Consider the following 27482-nt stretch of genomic DNA (forward strand, 5'->3'; position numbering starts at 1 on the left):
CTAGACACAGAATGAGACATATTTAAATAACTAGCAAAAAGAATTAACTGGGAAGTGCAAAACTCAGTTATTAAACAAAGTGCAAAGCTTCAGTTCACTTTCTCTTTCGAAAGGGTTTCCTGAATGGTCAAAAGCTGTCAATCAGTAGCAATAATGCGAGAAAAACAAGTTCCGACTCATAATCTCTAGGACTTTACCAATGGATCCATCATAAAGTAAGAAATTAGTCAAGAGAATGTCTGAATCCAGATAAATGTACGTGGGAAATCAGCATACATTTTCAGTAACATATACTGGAGTCTCTCCTTCTTCATTCTCAATGTATCTGTATACCCTCACACAGAGTTCACAGGAAAATACTCTTAACTGACCACACAACTGTAGTTATAATTTGCTCTCTCCCCTGCCTGTCTCTGACACCCATTTGTATTTTTATAAGAACATAATTGGGCTCCATCTTTAGAGACTAAGACAGTGGGGCCAGATCAATTTTTTTTTTTTTTTAAAGTTCTAAAAGAGACTAAGACAAGCCAGGAGTGAGAACAACTGATAAACATCAATGCTTAAATAAGCCATCAGCACAGTGTCTCCATGTTGTAGTGGGGGAGACACGTACTATGCAAACCAACATCTATAAAACGTGGTGTCAAATGGATGCATACTATTCTATCATTCAAGTCCTTCAGCTTAAAAAGATTAAAAAACATAAACTGATCCTAAAAACTAAACTTTAGTTTGCTCTAAATATGTCAATATTAGGAGAGCCTAAACAAAAAGATAGATTAACAAGGGTGAGAATGGGTTTGAAGAGATTTTGTTGGCTGTAAATCTCAAGCCTTGGCAGGCAGAGATTATGTGTACTTTGGACCAATGGTGGTACTCTCAACCAGAGAGAGCATCCAGGTGGCAGAGAAAAGGAAACGATAAGATCTACAAGTCACAGTGAGGCTATCACCTGGTGAGGGTCTCTTTTAGGTGGAGTGAAGAGCCAAGTGGTACTGGTATCACCAGGAGCTGCAGTTAAGGTTTAATCTGAAGAGCAGTAAGAACAGAATGGCACAGGAGAAAGAATACAGACAGCTGTATAACGGAGGGGAAACTGAAGAGAGCCAAGGGAGGAGGAGGCTGTTTCGGCAATCTTAGCAGGAAGATCAAAGCTGAGGAAGTGCAGGCAAATCTCAGTTGTGGGACACTTTCTAAAGGACGTGGTGAAAGACAACATAGATGAGATTTGATAAAATAATAATTTTAACAGAAAAATCAGAAAACCAAACAATTCTTTCATTTTTATTCAGATCATTCTGTACAGACCACAGTAATGTTTATCTATCACCTTCACTATTTCAAAATAATACAGTTTGCCTCAACTGCCCAACATAAAAGTGCATTCACCATGGGTACATAGCACAGACCTTGCCCTTACCTATGAGGTCAGCTGGGCCGCTCCCCAGGTTTTCTCCTCTAATTGTGACTTTGGTCCACGGTATGCCTTCATTTGGAGAGATGCCTGTGACAAGCGGGGGCTGTCGTGAACGAGACATTGTGCTTTGGAGCAAATCTGAGATTTAGTTACAAAAGTAATCTGTTAAAAAAGAATGAAAAAAAAAGCATTAGTGCCAACTGAGATAAGCAGTGACTAAAAATACAAGAATGCTAGACATTCAGTACCAAAACATAACAAGTATTCTTAAACATACAATTCTAAACTTTTTTGCTATCATTTAGCCTGTTTGCCAACATATGCTGAACATAAAGTTACTAAGGACATTCTAGCTCGTACTGCAAGGGAAGTAGCCGGAAAATAACAGAAACAAAGCCCTTGGTTCTAGGAACTCTCAATATCACGACAGAGAGAACCTAATGTCACCATTTACCTCCATGCCTACACCTACTGAATCCCAAATATATGCTAGGAACTGTTCTACTCCCAAACTTGTTTGTGGAGGATATTCTGATAAAACATATTCATAAAAATTAAATTATATTCCCATAAGTGTACTGAGTTTCCCTTTATTTTGGTATTATACTTAGAATAGCAACTCTTTTTTAATGTGTTCAAATCAATACCCAGACATTTCTACAAAACCCCGAGTGTGGATGTACAGGCAGAAGTGCGCGTCTGTCACCTGTTCTGAGTGTAGCAGAGCACGTTCAAGTCCAGTCAAATACACTGGTGTCCGAGTCCTGTGCTCCGATTTACTAATTGTGTCCTAAACCTCCTTTTTCATATGTGTAAAAAGGGAGCTAACAGAACTTTCATGAAGTTACAGTTAAGATTGCACAGGGTAATTCTTGCAAAGCACAGAATTAAATTAGTTTTATGACTGCAGTTAATCAGAATATCTTCCGTAAACAACTTCGGCAGTAGAACATTTTCTAGCACATATTTGGGATTCAGCAGGTGCAGGCATGGAGATAAATGCTGATATTAGGTTCTAATGTCATGATATTGCAAGTTCCTAGCATATAGCAGGCAACCGATAATAAAACCTCACTGATAAATCCCTACAGAACTCCTCATATGCTCAAGGCTTCAGATGCCGCAGGAGGGGACGGTGAGATTCAGAGCAGAAAAACTTGTGAGTTGGCTACATCTATGTATGGCGAGGAGTTAGACACCTTGACCCCTGCTCCCACCCTGCAGTCAGGCAGCAGATAAGCAGTTTAGTCTCTGAAGAAACCAAAAAGAAGATGACCAGTATTCAGGAATATCAGGCAAAACAGGGTTGATTACGTGTCGAGCTGCATGGCGAGCTGTGGCTTCCTCAGGGCTCGTCCTAGCGCCGCTCCTACACCACTGTCAGCAAGGTGTGTAAGTTCCCCCACCCAGCTCCACTCTGTCCTGGTAACGAGAATACCAGTCGCTAGAGAAACTGAAGAGCCCGAGGAAAAAAAGAACCAAAGATCCTGACATGTAAGGGTCGTCCCCCCAAATGGAAGGCTACCTGCCTGTAGTCATATCTCCTGATGGAAAAGTCACTTAAAATTCTGCCCACACACAAATTAAACTAATCAGCTGTTCACAGCCTCACTCTCAAATATACAAGGACAGTCAAAGACAATCAGATGGTCAAGGAAAATATGTGAGAGAGAGAGATGGAAGTCAGATGAATAAAAAGATCCGGAGAAAACAGAGATAAGTCAGATGTATAGGCTGAATCGTGCCCCTCCCAAAAACATCATGTTGCAGTCCTAACCTCCCATACAGCAGAATGTGACAGTATTTAGAGATTAGGCCTTTAAAGAGGTGATTAAGGTAAAATGAGGTCATACAGCTAAGACCTAATCAACATGACTGGTGTCCTTATAAAAGGAAGTCAGGATACGACACACACAGAAGGAAGGCCATATGAGAAAATGGAGAAACACCCAACTACACACCACAGACAGAGGCCTTCAAAAGGAACCAACCCTCTGATACCTTGATCTCGGACTTCCAGCCTACAGAATCATGAGAAAATGATTTCTGTTGTTTTAGCCAGCAGTCTATAGGACTTTGTTATGGCAGCCTAAGCAAACCAACACAGCAAGCAACAGAAAAACAAAACAAAACAAAAACAACTTCAACAGTATTGTAAACTTTGACCCTAATTTAATATCTGCAGAGAGAAAAAAAATGTTTACCGCTAAAAGAACAGATTCCATGAAAAAGGAATCAATCCAAAACTAAGAGCTTTTGAAACCGTTAAAAGAGGCAAAAAAAAACAAGATTTATATCATCCTATTAATGCAGGAATGGATCACTGGTTTAATCAAATGTGGTAAAAAGGATGCAAATAGGCAGATATGTGTTTGGGGAACAGAGGACGAGGATGAAGAAAGGGAGTTACAAATTTTATCTGAAACTGACTATCAAGATAATGGCAGATTAGACATAAAATCTGGAAATGTGGAGGTGGGTGGCAGAAGAGAGAGCTAAATGATTTTGAGTATGATGTATAATAAAGAACGGGACTGACCTTTGTCCCTAGTTGAGTGAGGGATACTAAAAATCCAAGAACTACCTCTCTTATTTATGAGCCCTCAATATCACAGGTACACAATATTCACGGCAACTCAGTATCCGGGCTGGCAAAACCGGAAAGAACAATCATGTAAATACAGAGTTGGGGCTCTGAGCCATGTGGTATCTGTTTGAACTCTGGAAAAAGGGAGCGGGGTGAAGATTGAGTTCAGTCTCATGGCAAACGATGCAGTCAAACATGCCTAGGTAATTTATTTAATACAATTAAAACAGAAAAATAACAACACAAAAAGTGAAGGACCACAAGGATATCACCATGCACCCAATAAACCAAATGAGACAACTCAAGGTTATATTGCCTCCTCTCCTTCCCTAGCAAACCCTGGATACTGAAAATCTTTCTGTCAGACCCAAAGTCAACTATTCCTCTCAATTCTATTGTTGCGACCCCCTGCCCCCGTTAAGACCTTCATTTTCTCTACCTGGAAATTGAGACAGACTTCTATTATAATCTCCACTGCAATCCACTCTCAGCAAACACCAGAGTCAACTCTCCAAAATACAGATCTCATCAACATCATCCTGCATTAAAAAAAAAAAAATCTTCCATGACACCCCACTGCTCAGTGGTCTCACGTATCCACAAAATCCTTAGCATTTTATTAAAACCTGTTGCACTAGATTCTTTCCTATTTCCTACACTCTTAGTCATTTCCCTCAGTCATCTGACATGAGCCACCTAAGCCTGTTCACCTCTTAGGAACAGCCAAGTACTTTTAGGCCATCATGATTTCCTTTATCTTTTTTCAACTAAATAGAAAGTCTGTCCAAGTTTGTTAAATCCTTACCAATATTTCAAGGTCAAAATTAAATGTTACCTTCTCTAAGAAAGTCTCCCTGATCCTTCCTTGCATAATGTTTCCACTATATAATTATAGTATTTGCTGTATTAAACCTTAGATATCATATTTCTGTCTCTTCTTTGAGGACACATGATGTTTAATCAACTGTATATCCCCAATGCCTACCAACAGAGAGCAAACGAGAATAATGCCTGATTTAAGAAAACAAAGTCAACATTCCTCAGAAGAATAGTCAAAATCCAAAGTCTCTAAAATGTATTATCCATATACCTAGGATACAACAAAAATGACTGGACCCATGTCAAGTAAGAAAAGCAGACAATAAAAACACACCCCAACATGAAGATCAGAATTAGTAAACAACAATGTGAAAGAGTCCATAACAAGTAAGCTGTTAGAAATATACAGTCATAATCAATGAATATATAGCTATTCTGAACGGCAAATCTGAAATTATAAAAACAAATAAAATGGAAATTCTAGAACTGAAAGGTACAATATCTAAAATAAAAAAATACACTGATTGGGTTGAACAGAAGACAGAAGAAGAGTTGAACTCAGTGAACATGAATGTGACTTTATAGAAAGTATCCAGTATGAAGAAAAGGATAAAAAGGAAAAGATCAGATATTCAGTAACCTCTGGAAAATATCAAGCACTCAGATGTAAGAGAGAGAATGGAGCAGAAAATAATATTTGAAGAGATGGGTGAAATTTCCCCAAATTTATTGAAAACTATTATTCTAGATATCCAAAAAGTTCAGCATTTATCAGGTGAGATAAGTACAAAGAAAATCACAGCTAGACACACTGAAGTCAAATTCAAAGATAAACTATTAAAAGCAATCAGAAGCAAAAAAAAAAAAGACATATTATATAAAGACGAATAACGAATGATATGAATGGTGATGATTTCTAAGCAGAAAAAAACTGAAGGCCAAAAGACAACGTAACATCCTTAAAGTGCTGAAAGAAAAAACCATGTCAGAAATGAAGTTTAAAAAGGCATCTTTTCGTGCTGGGAAAACTGGGCAGATATATGCAAAAGAATGAATCTAGATCCCTATCTTATACTACACACAAAAAATCAACTTAAAATGAATTAAAGACTTGAACGTAATCCCTGGAACCAGTAGTAGGGGGTAAGCTTCTTGACATTGGTCTCCACAATGATTTTTTGTCTGACACCAAAAACAAAGGCAACAAAAGCAAAACTAACCAAGTGGGACGGCATCTACAAAGCTTCTGCACAGCAAAGTAAACCAACAAAATGAAAAGGCAGTCTATGGAATGGGAGAAAATATTTGTAAACCACATATCCGATAAGGAGTTAATATCCAAAATATACAAGGAACTCATACACTTCAACAGCAAAAACACAAACACCCCAATTTAAAAATGGGCTGAGAGTTTGATCAGACATTGTTCTAAAGAAGACATACAAATGGCCAACTGCATGCATGACATCTCTAATCCTGAGGGAAATTAAATCAAAACCAAAAAAAAGTATGAGATATCACCCCACACTTGTTAGGATGTCTGTTATCAGAAAGACAAGACAGCAAATGCTGACTGTGGAGAAAAGGAACCGTCATGCCCTGTTGGTGGGAATTCAAACTGGTATAGCCATCATGGAAAACAGTATGGTGGCTCCTGAAAAAAACTAAAAATAGTTTTTCGCAATGAGTTTACCATTAGAACACAGGTGTCATGAAAACCACTGCTAAATCTAAGCCAAAATGGGTAAGGAAAAAGCCTCATATCAACATCACTGTCACTGGACACACAGATTCTACCAGTACTGGTCATCTGATCTACAAATGTGCTGGGATTGACAAAAAAAAAAACTATCAAAAAATAGAAGGAAGCTGCTGAGATGGGAAAGAGCTCCTTCTTCAGGTACGCCTGGGTCTTGGATAGACTGAAAGCTGAATGTGAGCCTGGAATCACCACTGATATCTCCCTGTGGAAATTCGAGACCAGCAAGTACTATGTGACCATCATTGACTTCCCAAAACACAGAGATTTTATCAAAAACATGATTACAGGCACATCTCAGGCTGACTGTGCTGTCCTGAGGCTGCTGGTGTTGCGGAATCTGAAGTAGTATCTCCAAGAATGGGCAGACCCCCAATCATGCCCTTTGGCTTATACACTAGTTTCAAAACTAACTGCGGGGGTTAAAAAAAAAAAAAAAAAGCAGATCCCACTGAACCATCCTACAGCTAGAAGAGATATGAGCAAGCTGTTAAGGAAGTCAGCACCTACATTAATAAAATATAACACAGACGCAATAGAATTTATGCAAATTTCTGGTTGAAATGGTGACAACATGCTGGAGACAAGGGCTGACATGCCTGCCTTAATTCAAGGGATTGAAAATCTCCCGTAAAGTTGGCAATGCCAGTGGAACCACAGTACTTGAAGCTCTGGAATTGAATCCTGCCACCAACTCATTCAACTGACAAGCCCTTGCATCTGCACCTCCAGGATGACTACAAAATTGGTGGTATTGGTCCTGTCCCTGTGGGCCGAGTGCAGACCGGGGTTCTGAAACCCAGGTTGGTGGTCACCTTTGGTCAATATTACAACTGAAGCTTGAGTGAAGCTCTCCATAGGAACAATGTGGACTTCAATGTCCACAACATGTATGTCAAATTAAAGTAACATGGCTGCTGACAGTAAAAATGGCGCACAAGGGAAGCAGCTGGCTTTACGGCTCAGGTGATTACCCGGAGCCAGCCGGCCAACTCAGTGCACCTGTGCTGGACCACTACACAGCTCATATTGGTGGCAAAGTTGCTGAGCTGAAGAAGACTGATCATCATTATGAAAAGAAGTAGGAAGAAATTCTTGAAATCTGGTGATGCTGCCATCATTGATATGGTTTCTGGCAATCCCATGTATTGAGAACCTCTCTGACTATCCTCCTTTAGGTCATTTTGCTGTTCAAGACACAGACAGTTGCTGTGGGTGTCATCACAGCAGTGGACAAGAAATCAGCCGGAGCTGACAAGGTCACCAAGTCTGTCCAGAAGGCTCAGAAGGCTAAATGGACATTATCCCCAATATCTGCCACCCCAGTCTTAAGCAGTGGTGGAAGAACAGTCTCAGCACTGTTTGTCTCGATTGGCTATTTAAGTTTAATAATAAAAGACTGGTCAATGATAAAGCGTCAGTTTGTAAAACCCTCAAACAGAAAGAAGAATGTTTTGTGGACCATTTGCTTTCTGTGTGTGTGGCAGTTTTAAGTTATTAGTTTTTAAGATCAGTACTTTTTACAGCTTGACTAAAAGTTTATCACAGAACTTTGAAATCCATTAAAACAAAGTTTAATGAGGGGGAAAAAATTTAAAATAGAACTTCCACATGACCCAGCAATCCCACTTCTGCATATACAAAGACGGAACTTAATTCTCAGATCTCATATATCCAAAGGAAATGAAATCATTACCTGAAAGAGATATGTACTCCCAGGTTCACTGTAGCATATTAATAACAGCCAAGATATGGAAATAACCTAACTGTTCATCGATAGGTAATTGGATAAAGAAAATGTGACATTTACTTATTAGTATATGTGTGTGTATTCACATGTACGAGATTGGACAATTAAGTTGGTGAATTTTCCACCGGGTACTGACATGGGTATGGGGGTGTGTGTGTGTGTGTGTGTGTGTGTGTGTGTGTGTGTGATGGAATATTATTCAGCCTTCAAAAAGAAGGAAATCTTGCAATCTGTGACAACATGGATTAAAACATTATCCTAAGTAAAATAAGACAAAGACAAATATTGCATGGTATCAAGAAAAGGCTAACTCACAGAAACATAGCAGAATGATGCTTGTTAGGAGTTGAGGTGGGGGAATTGGGAAGGAGATGGCAAAAGGGTAAAACTTTCAGTTATGAGTAAGACCTGAGGATCCAATGTGTAACATGGTGCCTATAGTTGATAATAGTATATTGTATAATGGAAATTTGCCTGGAGAATAGAATTTAAGTTTTCTCACCAAAAAAAGAAAAAAGGTAACTATATGAGGTGATGGATGTGTTAATCAACTTGACTGTGGGACTCCTTGCACAGTGTATATGTGCGTCAAATCATCAGGTTGTATAATTTATATTACAATTTTGCTTGTCAATTATACCTCAATAAAGCTGAAAAAAGGGCATTTTCAAACAAAGGAAATTCACTGGGAACTAATTTCTATGACAAGACACCCTAAAGGAAGTTCTTCAACCTAAAGTGAAATGACACGAAACTTGCAAGGAGATTTTATAATGTGAAATGATGAATTCATCAGAAGGACAAAACAATCTAAACTGTGCATATACCTAGTAACAGAGCTCCAAAACACATGAAACAAAAGCTAAATATAGGGAGAAAGAGGTAAATCCACAATTGTGGCCATAGATTTTATACGCTCTTAGTATGGATAACAATTAGATTAAACAAAACTCAGTAAGGCTACAGAAGATAGGAACAACACTACTGATCATATTGACCTAACTGGCATTTACAAAACTTCTCAAGTGTCTACAGAATGTTTACCAGGAGAGTCTACATGCTGGGCTAAAAAATAAGTCACAATGAATTCCAAAGACTGAAACTCCAAAGACTACAAAGGAATTAAATTAGAAAGCAACAGCAGTACAATATGAAGAAACGTATCCAAGTATTTGGAAGTTAAACAACACACTTCTAAATAACCCAACAGTCAAAAAAAAAGAAAAAACCAAGAGGAAAAAGAAATATTTTTAACTGAATGATAATGGAAGTATAATCAAAATTTGTGAGAGGTAGCCAAAGCAGGGTGCTTTAAAAGCTTATATTAACAGAAAGATTTACAATTAAGAATCTGTGTTTCTACCTTAAGAAACTAGAAAAAGAAGAGTTAATTCAACCCAAAATAAAAGGGCGGTAGGAGGAACAAGGAAGCAGAATGAGGAAAATATTGGAGTAGAAATCAATAAAACAGAAAGTAAAAATAATAGAGAAAAAATTGTAAAGCCAAAAGTATTTCTTTAAAAATTAATAAAAATCGATTAATCATAATAAAATTCTCTTTAAAAAAAACACAACACATACAAATTACCAATTTCAGGAATGAAAGGGAATAACTATAGATACTAAAGACATATTTTAAAAAGTAAAAAAAGACATAAAAAAACTTTATGCCAATGAATTTGATAACTTAGATGAAATAGAAAATTTCCTTCAAGACAAGTTACCAAACTAACACAAGATAAAAAGAAAATCTCAAATCTTCATATTTATTAAATAAATTGAACTCATCATTTAAAAACTTTCCTACAAAGAAAACTTCAGACATAGATGGTTTTACCAATGAAATCTAGCAAACATTTAAGAAAGAAATAATACCAAGCCTACATGAATTATTTCAGAAAAGGGAAGCAGCGGGACTACATCATGACCAAATGGGGTTTAATCCCAGCCATGAAAACATAGTTTAACTTCAAAACCCAATCACTGTAAATCACATTAAAAATAAAAAGAAAAACTGTGTTCAACTAAATAGATGTAAAAGTCTTTGAAAAATATCCAACACCTATTCATAATTTAAAACTCTCTACAAACTAGGAATAGGTGGGATCTCCTCGATCAATGAAGAACAACTGGGGGCGAGGGGCACACACCTAACATCATACTTAATGGTGAAATATACGAAGCTTTCCCCCTAAGACCAGTAATAAAGCAAGGATGTCTCTCTCATCGTGTCTCTTTAACACTGTTCTAACGGTTCTAGCCAGTGCAATAAGATAAGGCAAAAACCATAAATGGCATAAAGATCACAAAGGAAGAAATAAACATTTTCTATTTGCAAATGACAAGACTGTTTATATAGAAAATCGTAGGGAATCTGCTAAGCAATTAATAGCACTAATAACTGAATGTAGCAAGTAGTCATAGGCAATATACAAAAATCAGTTATTTTTATATTCTAGTAGGAAATAATTAGAAAGCATGTTTTTAAATTCTCACTGATAATGTCATTATAAAGCCAAAATACATTTAATAAAAATATAGAAGACTTCTACACTGAAAACCTCAAAATATTGCAGAGGAAAAAAAAGGATCTAAATTAAGTGGAGATCTATACCATGTCTATGGATCAGAAGACTCAATGTTACTAAAATATCTATTCTCCCCAAACTGATGTATAAATTCATGCAAGCTTATATAGAGAAATTGGCAAGCTGATTCTAAAATTCCTATAGATATTCAAGAACCTAGAATAGCCAAAACAATTTTAGAAGGGGAAAAACTTACAATACTTATGGTACGTGGCTTTAAGACATTATAAAATATCTACAGTAACCAAAACAGTAAGTTGTTGACATAGCATAACCGAATGATCAGTGAAACAGAATACAGTTGAGAACACTTGTATAACCAGTTGATTTCTGACAAAGGCAATACAGCAATTCAAGGGGAAAATATAATAATTTAATCAAATGGTGTTGACAACTGGGTCTCCACATAGGGGGGGGGAAGAACCTGAACTTCAACTTCACACCACTTACAAAAATTAAGATAGATCACGGGCCTAAATATAAAAACTAAAATTATAAACTACAAAGATAAAATAAGAGAATATTTCCATTACCTGGATATAGCTAAAGTTTCTTTTTTCCAACATGAAAAACAATAACCATACATTGAAAACTCTGATATATTTAGAGTTAATCAGAATTAAAACTTTCTCATCAAAAGAAAATAAACAAGCAACCATAGACTGGCAGAAAATACAGTGGTACCTCGTTTTTCAAACATAATCCATTCGGAAGACCGTTCAAGTTCTGAAACATTCGAAAATAGCCGACAGCTAGGCCTCAGGATCTTGCACTCAGCGGAAGCCGCGTGACATGTTTGACTTCCGGGGTGTGTTCAAAAACCGAAGCGTTTACTTCCGGGTTTACAACGTTCGTAAAAGAAATGTTCATCAACAGAGACATTGGAAAACCGATGTACTACTGTATTCTCAATGGCTACATCAGAGAAGGACATTATATAAGGAATATATAAAAACCTTTTTCAAGTTAATAAGACAGGCCACCCATTTTTTTTAATGAGCAAAAGAAGAGACTCAACAAAAGAAGATGTATGAACTCATCGTTTTTTATAGATATATGATTGACAGATACATAGATAGGCAGATAGATGCACATTCGGGGGGGGGGGTGGAGAGAGCTCGTTCTGTGCTCTGAGAGAGACCACAGGCAATACACAAGAATAGCAATGAGCACATACCTAGCTTCTAAATACCATTACCCAGTAAAAGGAGCCAGGGTCCTTGGAGAAAGGCTGATTTCAGGGTTGAGGCAGGGAGAGCACAGCATAAGCACGAAACATTGTATTATGTCAGTAAGGAAGTACTCAAAGAATGATGGGGACACATCAAAAGGGAGCTACACTGAAGAGGCTCTCATTTCCCAAATCTGAGGCAATGTGAGCATCAAAAAAAAAAAAAAAATCAATGATACCAATGGATTATAATTTATAAAAGAAAACACGCAACTCCATCCTAATAACAACTATATTGGGAAGAGAAGAAAGCTCTCCCTTATTATAGGATGTTAACTAATACGGAAGATGAAGAAATTAGAAATCAAGAATCACCAATGTTGAAACAGATATCATGTCCTTCTTGATATGATACATTGCAAAGAATCTAACACGACTTCTGTGACATTCCTGCCAAAAATGCCTAACTCAAATCTAACCAAAAGGATTATCAGACAAACCTAAATTGACAGACATTCTACAAAATAACTGGCCTGCACTATTTGAAAATGTCAAAGTCAAGGAAAACAAATAAGGGCTGAAGAGCTGCTCCATATTAAAGGACACTAAAGAGACATTATAACTAAATGTAATTGTGATCCTGGATTAATTTTAGAACAAAAAACAGTTTTTTTCTATAAAGTACATAATTGTAAAAATTGGTATCAATGTTAAATTTCCTGACTTTGGTAACTGTAGTATGGTAATATAAAAGAATGTCCTAGTTCTTAATAAATACATATTGAAGTATTTAGGAGCAAAAGGATTATGTTTTTAAATGGTTCAAACAAATATATCCACATAGATAAATGGGACAAAAAGTAAACAATTGGTGAGTCTGATAAAAGAAGGTTCTTTTGTTGTTGTTTTTAAAAGTTTACAGGAGTGAGTTATTTTTATTGTTCTTGAAAGTTTTCTGTAAATTTGAGGTTATATCAAAATAAAAAAAATATCAAAAATAATGCTTTAGTTATATTTTAAAGTACAGCAAAACTACATGGAATTAACATTTTCCTGTTAATCAACATATAAGACCCACTGTTAGTTAAAGTCAAAGACATTTATTTTCATACTTAACATTAGCAAAATGTACAAATAAGCAATTAATAAACTGATATTAACAGCCACATTAAGTAATTTAATTATTAGGTATACGTAAAACTACAAAGTTTCAGAAATAAGTATTCTTTTAATGGGACATACTATTGTCATCTCTTTAAACATCTTTCTAAACACAGACAAGAGTTTGGAAAGCTTGTTTTGAAAATGTGCTTGAAAACTATTATAAATTGATAAACCTGAAATTTAGTGAGGTAACACAGATTAACAAAACTTTTCATGAGAGAAAAGACATATTTTAACACAAAGCTCCCACAGAATTTATGGTATCCCCAAAGATACCATAACACTGCAGGGGAAACAAATATTCAGGGGAAACAAATATTAAGGAAAGAATGGATAATTAACCTCCCTCATTGATTAATATCTACAAACCAATGCTTGACAAAGGAAAATACTTCATTCAGTTGGTATGGAAAGTCAGACCGCTGAGTGAAGTTTAATTCATTTCACACTATTAATCCCTGCCTACAGTATTTGACTAGAAAATAGATAAGTATGTGGCTTCAACTGATTACTTTCAAATCTGGCCTAGTTCACTTTATAAAGAACCAAACTTTTAAGCAGAAATATTAGACAATCTTTGTTTCCAGAAAAAAACTAGGACGGAGCATTTCCAATTACTCCCAATATTCTAACTCCATTTTGAGGGCATTTACAGAGGATTAATAATCTTAACTGTGTTACCTTCAAAGTTTGTCCAAATAAAACAAAGTAATGTCTACACCACTGTGGATAGTCATGAATCAAAAAATATAATCTATTTTTTTTATTTATGATTGAAGAGAACAGCTCTTTTCCAGACACACTAATCAGAAGCAGCTAAAACCTCCGGTTCATTATATTAATTCAGACGCAAAAATTAAATGGCGTTTCCTTACCATGAAGCATCACATGCATACCCCCAATATGGACAAACCATTATCTCAAGAAGGGCATTAAGCCATTAAATCAGAAATCTAAGAATATCTGCTTTTTAAACTGCAATGCCTATGACACAAACAACAGTGCCCGCCACACAGATGTTCAGTAATGACTTGTGGAATGACTTAGGGAAAGAGGTAACTCTTTTCAAACCATCTCCAGTGAGAAACATCCTGCATTACGGACACTGCTCTTACGTTTACTATAAACGTAAAATCACAAATAAATAAAATAATTTCTTGTCACTCTCAGGAAAGAGTCTAACTAAGCCTTAAGAAAACAGGATTTAGTTTCTGAACATTCTCAGTTTCACAACCCTTGCCAGACTAACAAGGATATTTTTAAAGAAAAGCCTCATCTATAGTTGTCATTAAGATTTTCCTCACAAAGATTTTCCGAATGTAGTAATGGTCTTTGAAAATTTGTCATGAGGTCTTTCTTAACGTAAATACACTAAACAAAGGTTAACAAAAGTCTGACTTTGCCTGCCATAACCTCATTTAATGAAACAATATAGTCTTTACATCACACAGTCATTTAAAATAATAAAAGAGGTTAAGGATTAAAGTGAATAAACGACCCTAAACGTGCATACCACAAGCTAATTTCATCTTTTGAAAGCAGAATGAAAGACAAGAGGTAAAGCAGCTATCATTACTCAGGTAAGGAAAATTAGTACAGAAACAGAATAAGCCACTTTTAATAGGTAATATCCTCGCACAAGTACCTTAAAAATAAACAAAGGATTAAATGATATAAATGGGCAAATAATAAAGGTTGACAGTACTGAAGTACCTACTGGGAATTTCACATATAAACACGGGTATATGTAGGTGAGCTTCAAATTATGACATACTGGCTCTTAGCCTAAGAACCACACTTCGCATTTAGATCTTGTCAATTACCAAATAGGGTTATAGGCTTGCTAAAAAAGGAATCCTAACACTGATGTGTCTCCAGACTCATGTTAATTTACCAGGGATTTTTCAACCAGCTGGACCTGAACAGAGATAAATAGAACTAGGAGGGCCCTTATAGGAATTAAACAGCCAACAGACATTTGTCTGATTTCTTTTGACATTGGTATGGTATGGATATGCTTATTCACTGAATGATATGCTTATGAGCAATTTTTTTTTAGATTTTAGCAAATGATTTTTAGTGGAACAATAAAAACTACATTGAAACACACATTTATGGATATAAGGAAGCACCTATAATACAGTTCAATAAGGAAGCACCTATAATACAGTTCATCAATGATTTATTTTCTGTAGATATAGTGAAACATAAAAGCATACGTGTTTTCCTGCTTCTCAGTAGCACTGCTCTAAAAGAAAGAAACAAAAGAAGCTGAACTTGATGTCTTGATTTTTCTTCAATATGAGGTCTTGGTTTTCCACAGAATTACCATTTCATGACAAATAAATTCCTTCCTACCTGCAAGAACAAAGGGTATCTTCACAATATGCAACGCCCTTCAAAAAGGTTTTGAACTTTTTTTTCATTTTATCTTTTTAGATAAGTAACAGATTCACATGGTAATTCTAATTTATTTTAATAAAGCAAAAGTACACCCAAGCTGTAAGCCTATGAATTAAGCCTTGACAGAAGCAGCTCAAATACTTAACATCTATGAATAGTTTGGAGACCTGGGTTCTAAACTAGGTTCTGGTATTAACAGTTAAAAACCCTTGGCTACTTTCAGGCCCTCTGAAACTGTTTTCTCATCTATGCATAAGGTTGCTGGATGAGATCATTTTTAAGGGCCCTTTTAATTCTTGCTTCTATGAGAGTCTTCCTTACGGGACCCAGCTTTCCGATTACTAACGTAAGACTGTAGAACCTGGCACTCCCTAGCTTTTCACTAGGAACTAAACTACAAGAGACTGTTATTATTCATTTTAAAATTTTGGTATTTATTAAAAAAACATTTTTTACTAAATCTCTAGAAGAATATGAATTTTTAATGCCTCATATTTAGATGTTAAAGTTTTAGATGGCCTATTTATTTTTCTTTAATAACATACCTCTAAAGGTTAAGTAGAGGCATACATTATTCCTCTCATTTTCAGAAGTTACACTATAAAACTCTAGTCTTTTTGTTAATGTATTATTAAAAGTAATCCATTATAATAATTCACCATAAATTAAAATGCAATTATTTATTTTAAAACAAACCACAGGTTTTTTTTGTTTGTTTTTTCATTTCCTTGGACAGAGGGAAAAGGGGGGGGGCACTGACTGATGCTGAGGGAAAGACAGGAGAAAGAATGAAACAGGTAAAAGGACAGACTTTTACTATAGCTTGAAAATTCTCATTTAATTAAGAAACCAAAGAAACTTCTGAAGAAATACCAGAAACAAGCATGATGTCATTTCTGTGTAATGGCACAGAAAACAAAATCTGCAGGTCCTATAATTCCCCACTGCGTTAAAGCATTTGTTTTTCATTTTCATCTGGCATTCAGTCTACAAAAATCCTGAGGGCAGAGGATTTTAAAAACGTTAAAAGTAGCTTTGTAAATACTCATCAAGCAAGCAATTTCGTATAACTCAGAAGTTAGAAAGTAAATAGTTTCACAAAGCTTAAACCATAACTCTGAAGTCGATATGTATTAATTATTTTAAGCTATGTTGCCACACAGCAGCCTACCTGTCTGTCTCCTCATACCCGCCCCAAAGAAAGAAGAGTCTGTGAGACGGATCCTTTCAGGGACTTTGCTTCACCTTTGTGCTTACACCTTACATCTCCCTGTTTGGCCCCAGAAAGATGGCTGGTCAGCCAATGACAGGTAAAACTCCCCATGGGGGGGGGGGGAGCCCAAGCCAGACACAGCCAGGTGGGGACCATCTGGGGAACTCACAGGGCTGATGGAGGTGGGCACAGTCCCCTACCTTCCCCCATCTAAAAAGAGCCTCTGCCTCTGTGGCTGCATTCCTTCCCACAACCTGCAGGGGAAGTGACTCAATGATGTGCTCTCCATCTACTCATATGCATGAAGGTTTTATCCCTTGATGAAGTACCTGTCCTGGGACTTACGGTTCAGCTGCCTGCAGGCAAGGGTGATTGGCTTAAATCAGTTTCCTATTGTAAGGTATGGGATTCACAGATCTTGAGACTGACAAGCTTTACTTCTGTTACTTCCACACCTAACAAAAACCATGCATTGGCCCTATTTGGGGCTCAGTCCTTGAGACTTGACCCCACATGCACTCTGTTCTTGTCTACTGACTTTCTTAACCTTGTGCCGCCTTCCTCCTCACTTCCCACAACTCTTGTCGTGCTGGACGCGACAAAAATACTTTTGAAATACTATTGAAAACAACTCTTTAATCTTCCTATATTGTAACCCTCAGAGTATTGAATCAGAATCTACTCAAACTGACAGTGATCTTAACTAGCCATAAGTTCAAATGACTTGCCCAGGTCTCGTTTCTGTATTCTTTCTGCAACACCATGAATGGAATTAAAAAATTAGCAAACATAATAATAATAATAATAATAACAAACTTAAGTAATCCATCACCAAATCTAGTAGGAAGTTACTAATTACTGACGGAAATATAGTAACAGGAATTAATTTAGTGCAAAAATATAAGCTGCAAGGTTAATAGCTTGTCTTACTGCATAAACCATAAAAAATGGAAATTTAATGTGAACCTCTCCTCTCCATCACTGTACAAGCCCCTTAAAATCCCTCCTTCCTCTTCTCAAAATAATAAAGCATTAACAATTATTTTCTAAGTGGAATAACAATACTATGGGGGAAAAACAGAAACTTGGTTTCCATAAAAGTTACACATAAGAAACACCTTGTTCCACATAAACTTGACTATTTCCTTTAATTCCTGTATGAATAAGATGCATTATTAGTGAACCTAATAAATAACCAATTCAAACTTTATAGATAAATCTAAAACCGTGAATATACACTAATATGAGTTGTGATCAAAAAATATGCTGAATGTTTAAATTTTAAAAAATTTACAGTAAGACACATTGTTGTTAACTAATCCCCCTCAAAATACTCCCCCTCACTTCAAACAAAATTATCCCATCATTCTTGTTACTTTCTGAAGCAGTTCTGGAAGTCCTCTTTCCTGAGTGTCTTTAGTTGCACTGTCGTGGCTGCCTCGATGTCCTGAATTATTTTGACTTTGGGGAAGAGCCAGAAGTCACATGGTGCCAGATCCACTGAGTAAGGTGGATGAGGACACACCATAATGTTATTATTTGACAGAAATTGCCATATACCAAAGGCAATGTGTGACATGGAATGTTGCCATGATGGAGGATGAAGTAAAGACACTCATGAAAGAGGACTTCCAGAATTGCTTCAGTTTCCAGACTCAAGTTCATTTTGCCATTTAGATTTGCTTCAACCAGCACCTGATGGCCCGTGTCTGCCAGCCTTTCCAAAGCTCCTCAGAGTCTTCAGAGCTGGCAGATAAACATTAACATCACAGGCTTGACACTGGGCTCTGAGAAGTCTTCCCAGACCCTCAGGGAAGCACCCTCCACATGAGTCCCACCTGTGGGCAGCAGCAGCTCCACAGCCACCATGAGACAGGACAATGCTTACTGAGAGGCTGGAGCTTACGGACGGAAGCACTGTCACCTGTGCTTGTCCCTACTCTGAACAAGTGCTCAGATGCCAGATCCAGATAAATCTCGTCGTAGTCTTCTAAAACACCTTCCATGAAAAGCCGGTGGAAGAAGTCCCCCTGCGGCACCTCGCACCACACCCTCGGATGACCTCACGGATGATCCTGGGGTCAGTCGTCCCAGAGCACATCTGATCCCAGCACACGCAAAGTATTGACATGGTGTCGCAGATGTGGACAAAAGCTCTATGAAGTCCTTGCTGGCGGTCTTGACATAAAACTTAATGATGGCATGAGACGGCAGTCAGAAGGGGTCCCCGTAAGCCACAGAGACTTCTGGTCCCAAGCCACTCAACACCCAGCCACACAGGGAGCACTCGGGTTCTGCAGGCCCTGCAGACCCGCTGACAAGGGCGACAGGGCATTGCACACCTGGGTCCCCTAAAATAAATGCAGCCTCCATTCTCATCCTCAACTTCCATCCATCCCTTAAAATAAGTTCACTGTTCCCACTCTAATTATAGAAAGGATATGCATTCCACCACAGAAACGATTAAATATTCTAAACTGCATGAACAAAAATAAAATCATCACTCAGATAACCACTTTTCACCCTGTTGGTATATAACTAATACAGTCGTCATCAATCAGAACATATATGTAGATACAGTTACACATGTTTTATAAAATTGCAGCATGCTAGGCATACGTGTTCCCAACGAATTTTTACACATGAGGTATGACCACTATGTTCATGAACTTGCCCCAGTGCGCTTACACTGGCAGCACTGTACAAACAGCTCGGGAAGGTTTCATAACCTTGGTCCATCAGTGTCTCCCAGCTGTGTACGTGTCGATGTGCAGCAGTGTCTTGCTGAAATGACGTTCATTATTGTTGTTGCTTGTTTTTCTGTGCCACCATGAGAATGTCTGAACTTGAATTAGAGCAATGAACACACATTAAATTTCTTGTTAAACCTGGGAAGGGCAAAAATGAAATCAGGGACATGTAAGTCTCAGTTTATGGAGATAATGCCATGAAGAAAACGATAGTGTACAAATGAATTAAATATTTTTCTGAGGGGAGAATGCGTCGCTGATGAAGAGAGGTCAGGGCAGCCAGTAACGAGCAGAACTGATGAAAACATTGCAAACATTCATTGAATTTGGCGTCAAAATTGTTGGCTAACTGTGAGAAGCATAGAAGACCAAATAAATATCAATTGAGAAACAAGTTAGGAAAATCTTAACTGAAAATCTTGTCATGAGAAAGTGGTGTGCAAAAATGGTCCAGAAGGAGCTCCCTGACGAACAAAAGCAACAGGTCGAAGTTTGCCAAGACATTTTGGAGACTCAAGATGATGTTTTGGGCCATGTTATCACTGGTGATGAAACATGGGTGTACCAATACAACCCTGAAACAAACCGTCAAAGTGCACAATGGAAGTCAGCCAATTCTCTACGACCAAAAAAGTTCCACCAATCCAAATAAAGAGTAAAAATAATGTTGCTAACCTTTATCTATATCAGAAGGAGTATTCATTATGAATTTGCACCAACTGTACAGTTAACCGAGTTTACTATTTGGAAGTGCTGAAAAGGCTGCCTGAAAAAGTTAAATGTTAAATGAAAACAACCTAAACTTTTCTCCAACAATTAATGGCTTTTGCATCACGACAATGCACCAGCTCACACCGCACTGTCTGTGAGGGAGTTTTTAGCCAGTAAACAAATAACTGTATTGGAACACCCTCCCTACTCACCTGATTTGGCCCCCAACGACTTCTTTCTTTACCCGAAGATAAAGGAAATATTGAAAGGAAGACATTTTGGTGACATTTAGGATATCAAGGGTAATACGATGGACAGCTCTGATAGCCATTCCAGAAAGAGTTCCAAAATTGCTTTGAAGGGTGGACTAGGTGCTGGCGTCAGTGCATAGCTTCCCAAGGGGAGGACTTCGAAGGTGACCATAATGATATTCAGCAATGAGGTATGCAGCACTTTTTCTAGGATGCGTTTGCAAACTTAATGGTCAGACCTCGTAAACTATATGATGGACATCTTTCCATGTTGGTAAATACAAATCCACATCACTTTAAAGCTTCTTATTATCCATTGCACAGATGTATAATCAGTGGTGACACTTAAGTGGTTTTCAATATTTTTGCTGTTATGAACATGACAATGAACATTTTTCTACAAAACATTTTTGCACATTTACCCAGATATTTCCTTGCTTTAGATTCAAAGAGTAATTACTGGTCAAAGGATATACATTTAAGGTTGTAACATGCATTACCAAACCAGCATGAAGAAAAGTATTATCAACACATGGTCTCACCAGCAACAAAGGTGTTAGCAATCTATTTAATCTGTAAAGCAACCTGATAAGCATAATAAAACAAGTGTAACCTGCAGTGTGGGTGAATTCCACTTTCACTACTACCTTTGCACATTTTTATAAGGTTTTTTTTTCTTGATTTTAAGATCTACCTTAAGAACATCAACCCTCTATCCATTATATACACTGTTGATATCTTTCACAGTTTATCATTTTTCTCTTCACATTGTTTATGGTTCTCTTTGCCCTTAGGAAATTATAAGTCTTTTAAGATCAAAAGTATTGACCTTTCTTTTCTACTTCTAGAGTCCTGCTTTCAAAATCATGTTTCTGGTGCTTTAATACTATTTATATTGCCTACTTAATTAACTCATGTGTAATTTATTTTGGAATACTGAATAGCTAATTGACCACAATACAATTTCACTCATCAATCCACTAATTTCTCTACTGATCTAAAATGCTACTTTTATCACTGACAATTCTCATTTGAGTCTGTTTCTGGACCATCTACATTTTGTCCCACTAATCTATACTGCACCAAAACAAGGATTTCATTTCCATGTTATAATTAAATATCTATAGGACAATTAGTCTTTTACAAGTTCTCTTAGTACAGATGGTACAGATGAACTTTAAAATATTTTGCCAGGTTCTAAAATTAATTCTACCAGAATTTTGATGGGAATTATCATCACCCCCCACAAGATACTACACTTATACCGTGTTTATTTTCGTGTTTCCCCGAAAATAAGACCTAGCCAATCAGCTCTAATGCGTCTTTTGGAGCAAAAAGTAATATAAGACCCAGTCTTATTTTACTATAACTGGGTCTTATATAATACAATGTAACATAAGACTGGGTATATAATATAACATAACATAACATAGAGTAGTACATAATGTAGTATAATGCAGTATAATGTAGTATAATGTAATATAATACTGGGTCTTATATTAGTTTTTGCTCCAAAAGATGTATTAGAGCTGATTGTCCAGCTACGCCTTCTTTTCAGGGAAACACAGTACTTATTTGTCTGTTTCCACTAACTAGAATTAGAATGTAAGCTCCAGGAGAAAGGGAGTATTTGTCTGTTCCATGCACTGCTATACACACAGCATTTAGAACAGTATCTAATATATAAATGATGCTCAACACATATTTGTTAAATGAACAAATGTCAATTGCATTAAATTTATAGATAATTTAAGGACACTTAAAACGTCTACACTGGACATGTCAGGTCAAGATGGTTGAGTAGAAACCACTGAGCTCGCCTCTTACCACGAACACATCAAAATTACAACTAAATAATAAAACCATCATTGAGAACCACCTGAAGTCTAGCTAAACAGAAGTTCTATAACTAGGGACATAAAGAAGAAGCTGCATGGAGACTGGTAGGAGGGGTGGAGACACAGAACAGGCTGGGCCACACCCATGGTGTGATGGTTGAGAATCAGGAAGGATACTTCGGCTCTAAAGGTTCCTCCTGAAAAGGAAGAGGCCCCAGCCCCACACGAGGCTCCCCAACTTTAGGTATCAGGAAGAGGAGTCCCCATGACATTTGGCTGTGAAAATCCGCAGGGATTGTATCTGAGTGAGAAGGACTGCTGAAGACTGAGGCATTCCTCTTGATGGACTCGCACACCGACTTGGTCACTCACAAACTCACTCACTCTGGGCTGAGGCATAGGGAAAGCAGCTCAAAAAGCACTAGGGACATAAAGGGAGGAACTAAATTGAGTACTTTCAGGGCGAGGGCTCGAGGAGTAGAGGTCAGCAAACTCTCTCCCCGACAGATGTGCTGGCAGGTACCATTTACCTTTGTTGAGCTCTCTTCCACCCAGCCAGCCTGGAGCACGAGGCGCCAAATCTAGCTCACCACTAACCTGGCTAACACCATTCTCCCTACCCTGGTAGGGAGAATTCCCAGACCCTACTCCAGCCAACTTGCACAACCAGACCAGACCTTTTCCACTGGCTTTTCCACACAAACAGCCAGCCTACCTTGCCTCATGCTGCAGACTTTACTAAAATCTCTCAAAGGCCCACAGATCCCAAAGAAGTAGCAGCTAACCTCAGCATGCCCTGCACCTCTTGATAAGCAGGACCAAACCTGGCACATTCAGCAATCAGTCTCAACTTGCATTATCACTCCCATCAGGTGTTCCCAAGCCTTACATGAGCGACGGCTAGTCTTGGTTTGGAATATAGATTCAATTAAATGGCCACGAGCCCAACCCAAGTGGCAACTGGCCACAGCTCACATCATGGTGCACTCAAAAGGGTCCTGACCTCAGCACTAGTGGAAGGTGCCCTCGGTTCACAGCATATCCTCTCTCAAGCACATCCAAGCTCAGCACAAGTGGCAACCAAGTGGACATCACTTTGCACCTCCTAACAAGTGACTCCAAGCTGAGCACAATCAGCAGCTGCCAACACACCCAGTGGCCAGCTTCAGACCACAACAGAGGAAAATCCAACGAGCTCACAAATAATACGCCCAAAGGTAGACTCAGCTGGTACCAGACCAGCACTAAGGCAACTCCCACTCTGTGGGATCAGCCCACACGTAACAGATGATCTACTGTAGCCACAGCCAGTCATCACTGCCAGTCAGCCAGAGAGTCAATCCTACCCATTAATATACCAACAACAATCAATGCTCAACTACAACAGGATGGTACATACAACCCAAGGAACACTCGTGGAGCACCCGGCTCAGATAATCTGGGAGACTATACCACTGGGCCCCACAGGACACCTACTGCATACGGCCACTCTGCCAAGACTGGGAGACATAGCAGCTCTACCTAATACATAGAAACAAACACAAGGAGTCAGAGAAAATGAGGACACAAAGAAACATGTCTGAAATGAAAAAACAAGGCAAAACTGCAGAAAAATAACTAAATGAAATGAAGAAAAGCAACCTACCAGATACAGAGTCAAAATACTGGTTATAAGGATGCACGAAAAACTTAGAGGAAGAATAGATGAACTCAGTTTAGAACTTCAACAAAGAGAAAACACAAAAAAGGAGATAGAAAACATAAGAACAAATCAGAAATGAAAAGTGAAAAAACAGAAATGTAGAATACTTTAGAGGAAATCAACAGCAGATCAAATGAAGCAGAGGATCCAATCAACAATCTGGAAGACAAGGTAGTAAAAAAAAAAACAACTGAAAAAAAAAAGATAGATTAAGGGACTTCTGGTACGCCATCAAGCATACAAACATTCACATCACAGGGATACCAGAAAGAAAAGAGAAAGAGACTGAAAACTTATTTGAAGAAATAATGACAGAAAACTTCCCTAACCTGGAGAAGGAAACAGAAGACATGCATACCCAGGAAGTGCAGAGTCCCAAACAGACCTACAACCGAGATTATTCTATCCAGCACAGCTACCATTTAGAATCAAGGGAGAAAGAGCTTCCCAGATGAGAAACTGCTGAAGGAGTTAATCTTTAAACCAGGAGTTAGCCACTAAACTAGTAGTACAAGAAATGCTAGAGATTACATTAAGAAAAAAAAAATCGAAACTATGATGGAAAATTAACAAAGAAAATAATTCTCACTGACACTTAGGCAAACCCTCAGTAAAAACAGTAGATCAACCAACTATATAGCTAGTGCAAAGGGTAAAAGAAAAAAGTAGAACAATTATGTATGTTTGCAGCAATAAATTAAGGGCTACACACAAATGCACAAACACACAAAAAAAGAAAACGTAAGAAAAACATAAACATGGAGGGAGTAAAAATCTTAGTGATTTTAGAATGCTAGAACTTAAGTTCAACTTAAAACACACTGTTACACACATAGCTTGGAATACATTAAGCACATAGTAACCACAAAGCAAAAATCTACAAGAAATGTACAAACTACAAAAACAATCAGAAAACAATAATGGCCATAACTAAATACCTATCAATACTTACTTTAAATGTACATAAATTAAATGTTCCAATCAAAAGACATAGAGTTGATAAATGGATTTAAAAAAAAACACATAGGTATGCTGCCTAAAAGATAGACATTTCAGATTGAAAAACAAAGACAGGAAGTAAAGGTATGGATAAAGATACTTCACATAAATGAAAATGGGGAAAAAAAAAGGTGGGGTAGCAATACTTGGCAAATTAGAATTTACAACAATGGCTGGAAGAAGAGACAAAGACAGGCATTTCACAGTGATAAGTGGATCAATCTAACAAGATCTAACTCTTGTAAACATTTATGCACCCAACATAGGAGCACCTAAGTACATAAAACAAATACTGAAGGACGTAAAGGGACACATCAACATTATTACATTAATAGTAAGGGACTTTAATACCCCAATGACATCAATGAATAGATCATCCAGACAGAAAATCAGCATGGAAAACAGCAGTCTTAAATGACACACAAGACCAGATGGATTTAATTGATATTTTTAGAATATCGCACTGGAAACTAGCAAAATATAAATTCTTGTCAAGGACACATGGAAAAATTTCCAAGATATACAACATCTTATGCCACAAAAATAAGTCTCAGTAAATTTAAGAAGACTGAAATTATACCAAGCATCTTCTCTAATCACAGTAGTATGATTAGAAATAAATTACAAAGAGAAAACTGAAAAACATACACACACAAGGAGGCTAAATAACATACTACTAAACAATGAATAGGTTAACGATGAGATCAAGGAAGAAATCAAAAGATATCTTGAGACAAAAGGAAATGAAAACACAACAACTGAAAATCTATGGGACATCCAAAGCAGTTTTAAGAGGCAAAGTTATAGCAATTCACACTTACCTCAAGAAACAAGAAAAATCTCAACTAAACAATCTAAACTTTCACCTAAAGGAACTACAAAAAGAAAAACACACAAAGCCCAAAGTGAGCTATCCACATGCAAAACAATATCCTGGAATACAATAAACGGTTTTGTTGAACTTATGATGAACCTGCAACCATGAAGAGTTCTTGGCCTTCTGTGATGCATAAATATCGTAAATCTGTTACCAATTCGTAAAATTTCTTGTGCCTTGAATGTGTTCTTGTGTTTTGCAATTATTTGTTACATAAAGTTTCTTGTATCATAATATGTTAAAAAATAAATGCTAAAATTCCTTTAAAATACAAAAAAACAGGTACCTAAAAGTAAACAAATAAAAATTTGAATTAAAAAATTAAAATGAAAGAGTTTCTCCCTCAAAGTTTGGGCCAAAAACATGGGAGCGCTTCAGACACGGCAAAATATGGTAATACAGCTCAGAAAAGAAATAAACAAAACTGAGACTAAAAAAAAATAGTGAAAAAAAAACAATGAAACCAAGAGACGACTCTTTAAAAACAAAAATAAAATTGATAAACCTTTAGCCAGAAACATAAAAGGAGGGCCCAAATAATAAAATTAGAAATGAAGAAGTGATAACTGACAACAAAGAACTACAAAGGATTATAAGACAACACTATAGTTAATTACATGCTAATGAACTGGACAATCTGGAAGAAATGAATAAATTCCTACAAATATGCAACATTCCAATACTAAATCAGAAAGAAACAAAAAATCTGAACAGACATACAACTACTAATGAAATTGAATCAGTAACCAAAACACTCCCAACAAACAGAAGTCCAGGACCAGATGACTTCACAGACAAATTTTTCCAAACATTCAAAAAATACTTATCCTTCTCAAACTAGTCCAAAAAAATTAAAGAGGAAGGAAGGCTCCCAAACTCATTTTATGAGGCCAGCATCACCCTGGCACCAAAACCACACAAAGCTACTACAAAACAGAAAATTACAGGCAAACATGGAGCTTTTCCGTTGTGATCACAAACTATAGTGAATGCTGATGCTCACTGCCATCCAACAGAAAGGCAGGGATCTTCAATAGGGGAAGCAGCTTAGTAACAGTGTGTGACAAGTTTCAACTTGTTCAGTGCAGTCAGTCAGGTTAGAGCAACGGTTGAGAGAAGGTGTATTTTAAAGTGTGCCATAAATCATGGATCACAAACAAAGCATTAACATGAAATGGTCAAATGGTTTCTTCCTCCATCACGAGAATGCTCTGTGTCACATATCACTTCTGGTGTGGCAATTTCTGTCAAAAAAAACACTATGGTATTCTCATCCACTTCATTCACCGGATCTGGTACTGTGCAACTTCTGGCTCTTCCTCAAAGTAAAAATGACCAAGAAAGATAAACATTTTCAATCTATTCAGAACATCGAAGTAGTCAAGACAGTGCAACTAAAGACACTCATGAAAGAGGACTTCCAGAATTGCTTCAGAAAGTGGCAAGAATGATGGGATAAGTATGTTCGAAGCAAAGGGTA

The 27482-nt window shown here is 37.2% G+C and overlaps 2 protein-coding genes across 8 annotated transcripts in view; one reads left to right on the plus strand and one right to left on the minus strand.

The window, feature by feature from the left end:
• EXOC2 (exocyst complex component 2) overlaps nucleotides 1–27482 on the minus strand; it is a 254857-nt gene that overhangs the window by 198807 nt on the left and 28568 nt on the right. For 5 of the 7 annotated variants that reach the window (XM_081056234.1, XM_081056230.1, XM_081056232.1 and 2 more), the window contains exon 2: nucleotides 1424–1582. In XM_081056234.1, the coding sequence (XP_080912360.1) occupies nucleotides 1424–1541 (118 nt within the window). In that variant the 5' untranslated portion in view covers nucleotides 1542–1582. Of the gene's footprint in view, nucleotides 1–1423; nucleotides 1583–15477; nucleotides 15617–19562; nucleotides 19763–27482 lie in introns of those variants that run through there. The other 2 variants (XM_081056235.1, XM_081056233.1) reach the window with 2 other exon arrangements.
• The window catches only part of LOC308500942 (small ribosomal subunit protein eS8-like), a gene marked incomplete at its 5' end in the record, with an annotated part of 35773 nt that continues 15805 nt past the window's right edge, over nucleotides 7515–27482 (plus strand). Inside the window, one exon of the mRNA XM_081056440.1 lies at nucleotides 7515–7666. Within this exon, the coding sequence (XP_080912566.1) occupies nucleotides 7515–7666 (152 nt within the window). The remainder of the gene's footprint in view (nucleotides 7667–27482) is intronic.

This window comes from Rhinolophus hipposideros, assembly GCF_964194185.1.
Source record: "Rhinolophus hipposideros genome assembly, chromosome: 8".
NCBI classification, from domain to species: Eukaryota; Metazoa; Chordata; class Mammalia; order Chiroptera; family Rhinolophidae; genus Rhinolophus; species Rhinolophus hipposideros.